This window comes from Pteropus alecto, unplaced genomic scaffold, assembly GCF_000325575.1.
Source record: "Pteropus alecto unplaced genomic scaffold, ASM32557v1 scaffold92, whole genome shotgun sequence".
NCBI classification, from domain to species: Eukaryota; Metazoa; Chordata; class Mammalia; order Chiroptera; family Pteropodidae; genus Pteropus; species Pteropus alecto.
This window is the reverse complement of record NW_006432447.1, coordinates 9,741,065-9,754,683: the sequence shown is the minus strand read 5'-3', so window position 1 is coordinate 9,754,683 and position 13,619 is coordinate 9,741,065. Positions and strand designations below refer to the sequence as shown.

General features: G+C 41.7%; 1 protein-coding gene across 1 annotated transcript in view; it reads left to right on the top strand.

Annotated features, from left to right (window-relative positions):
• The first annotated feature begins 3,178 nt into the window (after positions 1 to 3,178).
• LOC102883890 (collagen alpha-4(VI) chain-like) overlaps positions 3,179 to 13,619 on the top strand; it is an 85,367-nt gene continuing 74,926 nt past the window's right edge. The window contains 5 exon segments of the mRNA XM_025043654.1: positions 3,179 to 3,258; positions 7,504 to 8,115; positions 10,141 to 10,728; positions 11,458 to 12,063; positions 12,101 to 12,148. Coding sequence (XP_024899422.1) covers positions 3,183 to 3,258; positions 7,504 to 8,115; positions 10,141 to 10,728; positions 11,458 to 12,063; positions 12,101 to 12,148 — 1,930 coding nt within the window. The 5' untranslated portion in view covers positions 3,179 to 3,182.

Here is a 13,619-nt window from a genome sequence, read left to right as displayed (position 1 = left end):
GCTGAAACCAGAATCAAGGCCTATTTGACTTTCTTTGAAGTCAACACTACTCCCAGTATTTTCTGTTCGCATAAAATAATAAAACAGATGAGTATCCTTGAGTCACTCTTAAGGAGTGAATTAAGCATGCCCAGTAGAAATGGGTCCTCAGGAAGCAGGATGGCTACACTTACACCTTCTGGAAAGAGGATCTCTGTTGTTGGGTGGCAGCTATTTCTGGGCATCACGATATCATTTCTACACATATTCTGCTTAGAGGGCCCAAGACTGCAAAATGATTTAGACATTGAAATTCTCGTTTTAACTCTTTGATAACGTTAAAGAATGCACCTTAAAGTTTCTGCTATGTTAAATTTCTCTCCCCAAATAGATTGTTCTTTAAATGCAAAAACATAGTTTTTAATTCCATTCTCTGGAGCATCTAATACAGTATTTTGGACATAAAACCACGCTCTTTGAAGATCTAATTGATAAAGGAACTTAAGGCTTGAGCTCTCATTTTTACCCCAGGATAAATTGCTTGCAGGTTTTCATTTTACATGAAGTAAACTCTGGGGAGTTGAATGACAGCATAAACTCACAGATTTTCAATAAGGGGTTTGAAGCAGATGTTTAAGGTCCAGTCACATGCACGCTAGACCTGAAGTCAGGGTACCTGGGGCAGAACCTGATGGTGCATAGCTATGTAGTTCTGGTATGCCACTCAATGTTTGGGACCCAATTTCTATCAATGAAATTAGCAGATTAAGGCCTGCTCTGCTGGCCTTTCCTGGGTTTGAGGTAAGGAATGTGAAGACATTAGCATTGTAATTTACAAAACAACAATTAAGTAAAAGAAAGATTAAACGAATTAAATAAAAATATAAATTAAAACACAAAACAAAATAACTGCTTTATTAATATACAATGCAAAATGTCAGTGTTCCTGTACTCCTCTAGATTCTGAGTTTTTTTTTCTTTTTCCAGAAAAGGGTATAGCTCTTTAGTAGTGCCCCATGTGAGGAAAAAGGAAAGGAGGCCTAGAGTGGAAGCATATGGGGTAGGGGGCTCAAACCGCTCCTGCTTTTTCCCCTGTGCCCCAAGGGGGCTGTGCAACTTAGTGCAGGGACTAGGCAGGGTGGCGAAGTAAGAAAAACAGGTGTGAGCCACACCTGCTGAGACACAGGTTGGTTTGGAGCATCATGGGGCCAAGCAACTTTATCCCTTGGCCACACCTGCTGCTGCTGCTGCCAGTGTAGTGGAGTGGGCATGTCAGGATGAGATGGAGCTTAGGCTCCCCTTTTATAACCAGGGGAGCTCTCCCAGGCTCCTTAATGGAAGCCACAGGAAAGAGTAGGGGTGGGGAAGAGACCCCCAAACCAGGAGACTGGTCAGCAATGTCCCTGCCACTGAGGGAATGGGATCACAGCAGGCGCAGGGTGCGGCTTAGTGGGAAGTCAGCGCGTTGTCCAGGAGGGCAAGTGTGTGCACGTGGGTGAGAGGGGTCGCGGGGAACTAAGACAAAAGGAAAACTGCTCCCCACATGGGCCGCCAGGGCCCCGAAGGGGCTGGTGTGCTGCCTGGTGTGGTGGTGTGGGCGCAGGTGGGTGGCAGCGATGCTTGGGCCTATGGGAAGGGGCGGGGGCCGTGGGAGCCGAGCCGTCCAGTTCCAGAAGGAAACTGCCCCCCAGTGAGGTGGCACTGCGCGGTCACTGCTCCTCTAAGGACTCCTGCGGGATGCCCTCTTCTTCCTCCTCTAGTTTTTGGGCTTGGCAGCGCTGTCGGTTTTTTCTCTCTTCTGGTCGCCCGAGGTCTCTGCGGTGTTGGCACTTCACTGGGCTTTCTCCGACTCCCTATCGGCGCCGTCCCAGGACTCCCCCGAGGCTGCTTGCGAGGCCTGCCCCGCCCTGGCTTCTCAGTGCCGTCCTTTTTTGCTTGGAGGTCAAGCGTTGGCTGGAATTGGAGCTCGACCCTTTCCCCTTCCCTTTGCTGCGGAGCAGGTGGAGGAGCGGTGCTTGGGATGGGCGAGCTGCGCTGCCCGCCTGCGGTGCGCGCTCCGGGCTGCTGGGAGCCACTGCGCTGGCCGCTGAGGACCCGTCTGGAGCCGCCGCCGCTGGTAGCAAATGCGGATCTCTCCATATCCCGAGTTTCGAATTAGAGGGAATGCTTCTTTACTTTTATATAGCGAGTTTCAAGAAGACGTGTTCTGTTTAACAAGCACGTAGAGAGTGCTTTCTATGTGCCGGTCGTGGGTAGTGTTTTACAATAATAAACTTAACTTAATCCTGATTACAGGACTCTGCGGTAGATGCTATTATTGCCTTCGTTTTACAAATGAGGAAGCTGAGGCACAAAGAGGTGAAGCAACTTGCTTTTAAGATCAGCTATTAAGTAGTGGACCTGGGACTCAAACCCAGTCAATTTCCAAGAATATTTACTTTTAACTCCACTACACTTTGCTGAGAATGGCCATGAGGTTGGCTGGCTAAGAAAATACAGATGAAGTGTTTCCTGTTGCAGATGGGATATCTCATTCAATGTGATGGCTGTGTTGTTCTTGTTTTTAAACACATAGACGTTTAGAGTCAAAAAATAGAAATGGAATTGAGAGTGTATAATTTTCATGGAGACTTTGGAAATGGATCCAAGTTTGTTTTTTTTGGGGGGGGGTGCGGGGAGTCTGAGGTTCTGCTTCTTCTGGGAACATATAAAATATTTTCATGCTAGCCTGATTTTATCAGGCAGATGTGCTCCTGAGAGATTTGAATATTTCTTTATGCCACAAATGTTTACTAGGTCATCCGGTGCTTGTATAAAAATACAAGCAAAATCATTCAGAAATGTTTATGTCCCACCAAATGAATTCAGTGTGTAAAACAGAAGTTCCACCCCATGCCCTATATGCTTTCTCCTTTTATAGACATATCTGGACAACTTTAAACATTGAAGTCTGAGGTATAATCTGGGTATTTGCAAAATTCTTTCTGAGTTGGGTCAGCAAGACCACTTTCCTTGAGGCAATGTGGCCACATGTCCTTCTTTATTTTTATAAAGTTTCAATCTAAGGAAAAATACAGTTATGTTTTTAAAAGAAATTAGCTTTACTGAGGTATAATTAACATGATATAATGCATCTATTTTAAGTGTATGATGACATAATTTTAATTATGAGGTTTCTTTTTCTCTCTAGGTACATACCTAGAATGGAGACTATGAAGATGTTTTGGGGGACCATCTTCCTTGCAGCTAGTTTCGGCTTCATCAAGTCACAGAGAATTGGTAATGGATCAGATTCTTTAAGCCAAAAACGACGACTTTGTCAGGAACCTAGAGATAGTGACAATCTTAAAAGAAAATATTATAAGAGCTTTGTAATTAACAAAAAAAAATGATTCTGTAAGGAGAACTTAGAATCTGGAAATTTGTAGTGAACAGTGGGCACTTAGTTTATTTCAAAGCTTAACATCAGATAATAAAAAATAGATATTAAAAAATACTATACTTCTGAGTGTATTACTAGGTTCTCAGAAACTTTTGTAAACTTGGACTCAGTCTATTGATTCTCCATTTTGCTTTATCTACTTTGGCAGAGCTATTCCTAGGGGTAATTGTCATCACAAGATGGATAGCTTCACAGAATGCTAGCAGCACCTCTGAAATTTTTTGGAGTCACTTTAACATATTGTTGGGACTTTTCAAGATGGAAATCAGCAAGAGAACATTATTTGAGTAGCCTGGGGTTCCCTTGAGGCAATATGAGGTTTACATATTCAAATATAATTACACAGACTGTTATTTGTTGGAAAAAAGACATAAAACTCTCCAAATTTTCCCGTTAGTTCTGACTCCCCTCATTTGTGAACAGAAACTGTGACAGTCTTTTCATGTTTCAAACACCTTCTAAAATGACAAAAAGTTAGTGGAGGAGTTAAGAAAGTAACAGTATGAAATTGGAATACATCTATCAAGTTGCACATGATAGAAGCAATACTTATTTGCCTGAAAAATATTCTACAGCTGTGTTTCTCTGATTGTGAAGATCAGAAAAACACTTTATGGTCTGTGTTTGCTCTCTTCTGAAAGAGACGTTAAGGGGACGTTAGCCATCCCTGGAGCGCTCACTGAATTCTCTCCTCTTCATAGGAGTGTATTTCAGGGGTTCATAGAGAAATAAAGCTTAAAAGACTTTAAGCTTACGTATTATCTTCCTTTTCAATAATCATGAGTCTGCTTGGCTTTATGACCAAGATTAGGCAAAATTCCAAGACGTGGTGAGACTCAGGATTCTAGAAGTAACAAATGGATTTAATAATGTCCCTGGAGGCAGCAACCTTCCTAGCCGTTCTCTATCTAAACTCTTATGTGGTCTTTGCCTTTCTGTAATGTCAACGTTTAATTTAATCTTCTTTATGACAATCCAGGGTATGGACTAGTTTCTAATACTGGCTCTTTGAATGGACTTACATGAGTTACTTTGCCTTTCTGGATCTTATTTTCCTTATCTGTGAGATGGTTGAATGAGATTCATTATTCTATACTTGCACTATTCAACAGTGGCTACTAGCCACATGTGACTATTTAAATTAAAATAAATTAAAATTCAATAATAAAATTTAAAGTTTACTTTCTCAGTTGTACTAGTACATTTTAAGTGCTCAACAGGCACATGTATCTAGTGGCTATGGTATTGCATTGTATAATCTCATAGAATTGTTTCTAGCTCTAAAATTTTCTGATTCCCTTATTTGGTTCCACTTATATTCAGTATTTTTATCCTCGTAAGTGATGTCTTCTCCCTTCCTCCTTCCCTCTCTTCCTCTCTCTTTCCCAAATATTTTCTTCCTCAAATATTTTTTTGGGTGACTACTCTATGGTAAACATTTGAGTGGCAGACAAGCCAACCAAAGATATGGTGTCTGTTTCCATGGAGCTCACAGTCTAGTTGATGCGATCGCCATTAATCAAATAAGCGCATTAATGAATATTATATTACAAACCAAGATAAAAGAACATGATTCCATGGGAGTTTACTAGAAGAAAAAGGAAGGAAGGAAGGAAGGAAGGAAGGAAGGAAGGAAGGAAGGAAGGAAGGAAGGAAGGAAGGAAGAAAAGGAGAAATAGGAAGAAAGAGAGAGAAAGAAAGAGAGAGAGAGAGAGAGAGAGAGAGAGAAGAAAGAAAAACTCGATGGAAGGAATAGCATGTTTAAAGGTCAGTGGCAAGTGGGAGCATGGAAAGTTTGGCAAACTAGACTAAAGAGCTAAAGAGCCTGGAACACAGAGAACAAAGTGGAGAGGATAAAGAGATAAAGCTAAAGAGATAGTGCAGGGCCAGCCCAAGCCAGCATTTTAACTCTCCTGTTGCAAAACCAAATGTAAGATGTATTTAATGAGATAATTATCCCTTGGTATTTTAGCCACTTTAAAACCATCTTTGACTGGTTTCTGTTTTGTTTCTCTTCTCATCACTAATTTATGTATTCTTCTCTCATTATCACAGATAATCTAACTGTGAGGTATTGAGAGGGAGAAGTCATGGTGGTTCCTGAGAAGATAGATCATAATTGCCTCTTCTTCTTTTTGTCTACACAAGCGCTGTGCTTAATCCATATTTTACTTCTTGCCACAGAAAAACAAAATTTAAGTTGAAAGAGACTAGGTCATCTGGTCCATCCCTTATTCTAGAGAAACACAATCTGAGAATGGGAGGTATCAACTATTTGCTCAAGTCCTGCAGCCACCTAATTGGTGTCTTATCCTTTTCATGCTGAAGACTAGGGTGGGCCCAGCTGGAGTACCACTTCCACTGCTATTGGAATTGTGGTTCCCAGGATTAGATCTGAGTTTGGGAGAAGTAGTTGAACAATGCAGCCTTGAGTTCAGGGAGCCAAAGGACAAATGTGAGCCACTTATGGTAATTCCATGAGTCAAACTAAAGGGGGCTGGTGGTAGTCAAGTAAAACAGTTAACTCTACCACATGAAGCAGCTTGGGCATGAGTGTGCTAGCCGGCAACAGAGATCTAGGTGGGGTACCAAGAGCATTCTCTACTGATAGAAAGGTGATTTCTTTTTTTAAATTTTAACTTTTATTTAATTCATTTTTTATTATGGTTGATATACAATATTCTATTTCAGACATATAGCATGATTAGACATTTATATAACTTATGAAGTGATCATCCCAATAAATCTAGTACTCATCTGACACCATACATAGTTATTATAATATTATTGACTATATTCTCTATGCTGTACTTTATACTCTTGTGATTGTTTTTATAACTGGCAATTTGCACATCTTAATCCCTTCCCGTTTTTCACCCATCCCCCTAGACTGCCCCCCCGATCTGACAACCATCAATTTGTTCTCTGTATCTCTGAGTTTTTCTGTTTTATTTGTTTGTTTAATTTTTTAGATTCCACATATATTTGTCTTTCTCTGTCTGACTTATTTCACTTAGCGTAATACCCTTAGGTCTATCCATGTTCGCAAATGACAAGATATTCTTTTTTACGGCTGAGTAATATTTCTTCAAATATATGTATCACATCTTTTTTATCCATTTGTCTACTGATGAACACTTAGGTTGCTTCCATATCATGGCTATTGTAAATAATGCTTCAATGAACATAGGGGTGCATATGTCTTTTTGAATTAGTATTTTAGATTTCTTTGGATAAGTACGCAGAAGTGGAATTGCTGGGTCATATGGTAATTCTATTTTTAGTTTTTTGAGGATCCTCCATATTGTTTTCCTTAGTGACTGCACCAACTTACAATCCAACAGTGCACGTGGGTCTCCTTTTCTCCACATCCTCGCCATTTGTTGATTTACTGATGATAGTAATTCTGACAGGTGTGAGATGATATCTCATTGTAGTTTTAATTTGCATTTCCCTGATGTTTAGTGATGTTGAATATCTTTTCATGTGTCTATTGGCCATCTATATGTCCTCTTTGGAGAACATGTCTATTCCGGTCTTCTTCCCATTTTTTAGTGGGATTGTTTTTGTTTTCTGGTGTTAGGTTGTATGAGTTTCTTATACATTTTGGATATCAACTCCTTATCAGATATAGCATTGATGAATATCTTCTCTCACTCGGTTGTCTTTTTGTTTTGTTGATGCTTTCCTTCAGTGTATAAAAACTCTTTAGGGTGATGTAGTCCTATTTACTTTTACTTTTGTTTCCCCTGGTTTCTTTTATTATGTTGAGGGATGAGTGGAGGGCCATGGTAAGGGATCTAATTGAAGGTAATACCATGAGTCAAACTAGGGGGTCAAATGTCTGTTAGAATGGAACAGAAGGTGGTAAGTGAGCAAGGGTAGATGGTGGCCAAGAAAAAGCAAAGGAAGATAATTATGTGCTTAGGCTGCATACATATAAGCTATCGCCAAAGGGCTGTGCAGGCAGATCTGTGGGGTAAAGGTACTTATTTGGGAAAGATCTATTCACAGCCAGTAGCTGTCAATTTTGTAATGTTTTATCTTAAATTGTTTTATCTTAATCTGATCTTCTTCCTCAGTCTGCAGGGAGGCCTCTGTAGGAGATGTCGTGTTTCTAGTGGACGCCAACATCAAGTCTCAATATATCCGCAATGTGCGGAACTTCTTGTACACAGTGGTGAACAGCTTCAATGTCAGCAGAGAGACCATTCGTGTGGGCCTGGCCCAGTACAGCGATGTGCCTCGAACAGAGTTTTCACTTTCCACCTACCACCGCAAGGGCGATGTGTTGAGACACATTCGGAACTTTCAGTTTAATCCTGAGGGCCCTGGGGGCAACAAATTGGGCCTGGCCCTGCAGTTCCTTCTAGATCACCACTTCCAGAAAGTAGCCGGGAGCCGGGCAAGCCAGGGTGTGCCTCAGATTGCTGTGGTGATCAGCAGCAGCCCAGCTGAGGACCCTGTGCAGGAACCTGCTGAAGCGTTTAGGAGGGCAGGCATCCTGCTTTATGCAGTTGGCATCAGAGATGCAGCTTTGGCAGAGCTCAGGGAGATCGTGAGCAGCCCTGTAGAGAAGTTCGCCTCCTTTATTCCTAACTTCTTTAGTCTGGGCAGTCTCACTCAGAAGCTGCGGCAGGAGCTCTGTGACATTTTGGCAAAAGCAGCTCAACCTGTTGACCACATTTCTCCAGGTACAAAGATGTTTTCCTTCTTATTTCTGATCTAGAAGTCCCAGAATGCAAAGCTTAATCTCTTATTCCTTCCTCCCACTGTCCCTATTTTCCATATGTCTGCATGTTTGATTTTTACATTAAAATTCCACTAAACCATCTGTACTCTCTGCTCCTCTCCAATCGTTGGCCAAAAACTTATCAACTCTGTTTATAAATACTGTGGGCGTAATGCTGTTCTAAATATTTGTTCCTAGAATAATTTTATTATTCCAGGATTAACTTACCCATATTACCTGGACGTGGGGCAGAAGAAGGGAGAGAGCAGTAGCTCACCCAGGAGGCTGGCTCATTTTACTACCAGTGTGTTTGTGTCATGTACAGAGTATGAATTTAGGGAAAAGAAAGATCTAGGTTCAAATCCTGGTTTTCCACTTTCTGTATTATCTTTAACATGTTACTTTATCTCTATGAATCTAAATTTTATTTCTAGGATGATTGTACCTGCCTCAGAAAGTTGTTGAAAGCATTAAAATTGTGCAAATAAAGTGCTTATCACAGTGCTTAGCCCATCAGAGGTGCCCATAAGCATTATGATTATTACCTGTAATGATATACCTGTCATCAGCTTAGTATTTCTGCTGTTGGCGATGGGGCATAAACTGGTGAAAATTCTGTATTAATTAATTACTAAATTCTATAAGAAAGCACAGAACTTTGAGCAGAGAAAGAGAAGATTGCTGTGGGTTCTATCAAAACCCACAAAAAAACAGAGCCTTCATTACTTATTCATTATTTTGGTTTTCTACATAGGGTAGAACTGGAAGATACTGCTAAAACTTTTGAGTCATTTGATGCCATGGGCGTGTGGTGGTAGTGTTGAATTTGTACAGCCAACTTATATATCTTATATTTCTATAGCACTTCAAGATTTACAAAGAGGTTTTATATAATAGTAATAACCATGGTTTACTTGGTGCTATGTAGTTTTCAAAACTTGTTTGCATTGCCCATCTGACTGAGAGATAGCTATCAGTTTTTTGTTAGATACATAGGGAAATTAGTATTTGTTTTCACATAGACACACAAGGCAAATAGCACTATTATTTGCATTTTTAATGTGGGAAAACTGAGGCCAAAGGTAACATAACTAGGTGGCACAGATAGGGCTTGACCCCAAGTATTATAGAGCAGACCCATTCCAATAGAAAGGTCTTAAATTGTGTTCCCCAGGAGCAGGGCCTGAAGCAAGGATTTAGATACAGTTTATTTATTACAGAAGAGCTCTCAAAGGAGGTTGGTAATGATGTAGGGGATGCAGAATAGAGAAGTAGAGGAAAGTAAGGAAGGGTATGATGTCAGAGAAAAGTTCCACAGAAAGTGATTAGTTTCAGCTTGATCCTACAGGAGAACTCAGGATTGTCTTGACCCAAGGCAAGGAGTTAGGCTTTCATACATCGTAGGAAAAGCAGCTCCAGGACCCAAAGAGAAGTCCTCCAAAGAGCATTGTACAGAAAAAGTAAAAAGATCTAAAACTACTTGGGCAGAGCACTGATATTGTCTGCTATAGTAGATTATCTTATTTTATCCTCATAACAATCCTGTGAGATTGTGAGGGCTGGTATAAAGTTTTCAGTTCTATAGAGAGATGTATTCCAGCTTTCTGACATGTTGGTGCCAGGATATTCCTAGAGATAAAGTTTTTTTCCCAGTTGAAAGAGGACAGCCCCTTTCTTAGCATGCTGCTGCATTTATAGAAGTATTTTTTTCTTAATGAGAGTTAAGAGATTGTCCAAGTGGTTTTCAAGATTGGAAGTATCAGTAGAGCAAAACAGAAGTCTCAGAAGATGATGGAGTGGAGGGAAGGAAGGGTGCAGGGGATGTTGTCACTTCTCTGAGCATACTGTCATTTGTGGTGTTTGAGGACCACTGAGTATAGGTTGCCTGGCATTGCTCTGCCTTTCTGTATATCATTTGGTTCCATTGGTTCTAAGTATTTTATGTGAAGATCTGTAGATCCTATCCCTTTTGTCCTCTCTTTTGCAGCGTGCAGAGAAGCAGTCCTGGCAGATATTGTCTTTCTAGTAGATAGCTCAACTAGCATCGGACCCCACAACTTCCAGAAAGTGAAGAACTTCCTTCACTCTGTTGTCTTGGGGCTTGACATCAGCAGTGACCAGGTCCGAGTGGGACTTGCTCAGTATAACGACAACATCTACCCAGCCTTTCAGCTGAACCAGTACCCTCTGAAGAGTGTGGTCCTGGAGCATATCCAGAATCTGCCCTACCGTACAGGAGGCACAAACACAGGGAGTGCCTTGGAGTTTATCAGGACCAATTACTTGACCGAGGCAGCTGGCAGCCGGGCCAAGGACAGGGTTCCTCAGATAGTTATCCTGGTGACAGATGGGGAGTCCAATGATGAAGTCCAGGAGGCAGCTGACAGATTGAAAGAAGATGGAGTTGTTGTGTACGTGGTAGGGGTCAACGTGCAGGATGTCCAGGAGTTGCAAAAGATTGCCAGTGAGCCATTTGAGAAATTTCTCTTCAATACTGAAAACTTCAATATCCTGCAGGATGTCTCAGGAGGGATTCTTCAGACCCTGTGCTCAGCAGTGGAGGGTAAGATAAAAGGTAAGAAGCTGTGTCAAAACCCAAACTTCCAACCAGGATGACTAATTACCATATGAGCCAGGATACACTGAGTGCAGTGGGAGGTAGGAGAAGGAGCTGTTTTCTGTCCCTGGAGAACTTGGGGAGACGTTGGATGAAGGAACATCTGAGCTGAGGATTGAAGGACAAGTGAAGTTCTTATGGGTAGAAAAGGACACCCTAACATGTTGATAAGAGGAAACAGCATGGGTTTTGGAGTAAGGAAGACCTGTTTTTTTGTTTTTTGTTTTTTGTTTTTTTAAATCCTGCCTCTGCTACTTTCCAATCATGTGACCATGGACAAGCAACTTTGCTTCTTTACTTCAGTTTTCTCATCTACACAATGAAGATAATGCCTGCCTAGCAAGGTGGCTTATGACGATTAAATCAGATAAAGTATATAAAAATCTCTAGCACAAAGTAATTGCTCAGCGTATGTTAATTTCTCTTGTCTTCTCCATCAGTTGAAGAAGAATAATTGAAAGGTACTTTAGTCTAATAAAAAAGACAAAAGCAGCAGGGTACAGGAAGGAAAGAGCCTTGTGAGGAGGAAGTAGAAGTGTAATACATACAGTGTTACATTAAGTAGAGTCCCTCTTTCTCTTATATCCACCACATAAAACCATTTGTGTATTCAATTTTCATGAGATCTTGATTTGATTTACTTTCTTCCCTGTGCCTTTTCTTCCCCCGATCTCTCTTTCATTCCAGAATTCACTCAGGCCTACGCAGATGTGGTCTTTCTTGTGGACACCTCACAGAACACGTCACAGGCCAGTTTCCAGTGGATGCAGACTTTCATCTCCAGAGTGGTTGGCATGCTGGATGTTGGCAGGGACAAGTACCAGATTGGGCTGGCTCAGTATGGTGATCAAGGTCACACTGAATTTTTGCTCAATACCTACCAGACCCAGGATGAGATGATTGTTCACATCCATGATCACTTTGTGTTCCGGGGTGGCTCCAGGAGGACAGGCAAAGCTCTGCGATACCTTCATCAGACCTTCTTCCGGGAGGCAGCAGGAAGCCGGTTTCTCCAGGGAATTCCCCAGTATGCAGTGGTCATTACCTCAGGCAAATCTGAAGATGAGGTCTCGGATGCTGCACAGACATTGAGGGAGAAAGGCGTGAAAGTCATGACTGTGGGTGTACAGGACTTTGACAGAAGAGAACTGGAGGGGATGGGGACCCCATCCCTTGTATATGAGATGCAGGGACAAGATGAAGTCAGGCAAATAATGCAAGATGTGAGTGTGGTGATCCAAGAGACTGAGCAGCCCGAGATCAGGACCGAGGTTGAGAAGGAGGCTGTAGTAGGTAAGGTTTGGTCCCTAGGTGGGTGAGCCACGGGGAGTCTAAGCATAACAAGAAAGTCTGGGGGAAAGAGCAGAGAAAGATTCTGGATTCCTTAGGACTGAGACACTAGCACCAGCAGATGGAAAAGAGGAGAAGGTGTGGAGCTGCCTCAGGCAAACACCTTGTGTTAGTAACTATAGTCACAATGATGCTGCACAACACACTGTCTAAAAAGTCAGCAGCTGAAAACGATTATTCATTTTCTCAGATCTGCTGGGGATCAGCTAATCTTAACTGAATGGCTTTGCTGATCTCGCCTGGGTTTATTCACAGATTTGGGATTTGGATGAGGGTTGGCTGATCTACATTGGGCTCTGCTCCATAGCACTCATCTTCCTCTTGGGATCATGAGGCCAGTCTGGGCACATCCTTTCGTGGTAACTGTAGAGGTATAAGAGAGAAAACCCACCTGTTAATATTCTATTGGCTAAATCAAGTCATGTGATTATATCATCATCGATGGAGGACAAAAGGATATTCCTCCCATGGAAGTGAGGTATAGGGAATAAATATTTCTGAACAATAATTCAAGTTACCATATGCCTTTTCCAGAAGAAGCACTCAGGCTTCTCCCCAGAGATTAAATAAAGTCCTTCCTTAGGTTGGCATTTTGAGTGTGATATTTTATAGTGTAGAATTGTCCTGTGCATCATTGAAGGTTTAATATCTTTGGTCTCTGCCAGTAGCATCCCTGAATCTTATGACAATCTAAAATCTTATTTCCAAATGTCCCCTGGGGATAGGTACCATTGTTGATTGAGAAACACTGAGCCTTATCTTCTGCTAACTTAGTTAATACATTCTAACCACCAGCCACACTGAACCACTTACCATTTGCTGTATGTGTGTCATACTTTCTCACCTTTGTCTCTGCCCTGAATATAGTATACCATCAGTCTGGAATGTCCATAGTCAAAACTTTATCCTTCATTTCTTAAGTTACCTTCTTGGTGGAGCATCCCAACAACTAGAAGCTTGGAGGAGCATCTCAGTGGTCCCCAACATTTTTGGCACCAGGAACTGGCACTCTTGTGAGAATCTAATGCCTGATGATCTGAGGTGGAGCTGAGGTGGTGATGCTAGCGCTGGGGAGCGGCTGCAAATACAGATGAAGCTTCACTTGCTCACCTGCCGCTCACCTCTTGCTGTGCGGCCCAGTTCCTAACAGGCCATGGACCAGTGCTAGTCTGTGGCCTGGGGGTTGAGGACCCTTGGTCTAGTCGATCCCCACAGTTAGGAGCAATCAATCTCTCCTTCCTCTGAGCTATCATATTTTTCTGCCCAGACCTCTCAACATATAGAGCTTGAGGGTCTTTGGAATTTTATAGGCAAAAGAGACAAACACATGTGAGATAAGAAAAAAAAAATCTGAGTAGAGATAATACAGAACAAAGAAATACTTATGTACATTACATTAAGTACAAATAGAACAGAAGAAGGGTGTGGTGAACTTGACCTTGTAGGAATTGTGTTGGTCTCTTAATAATGGGTGTGATATTAATATATAGGGAGAAGGG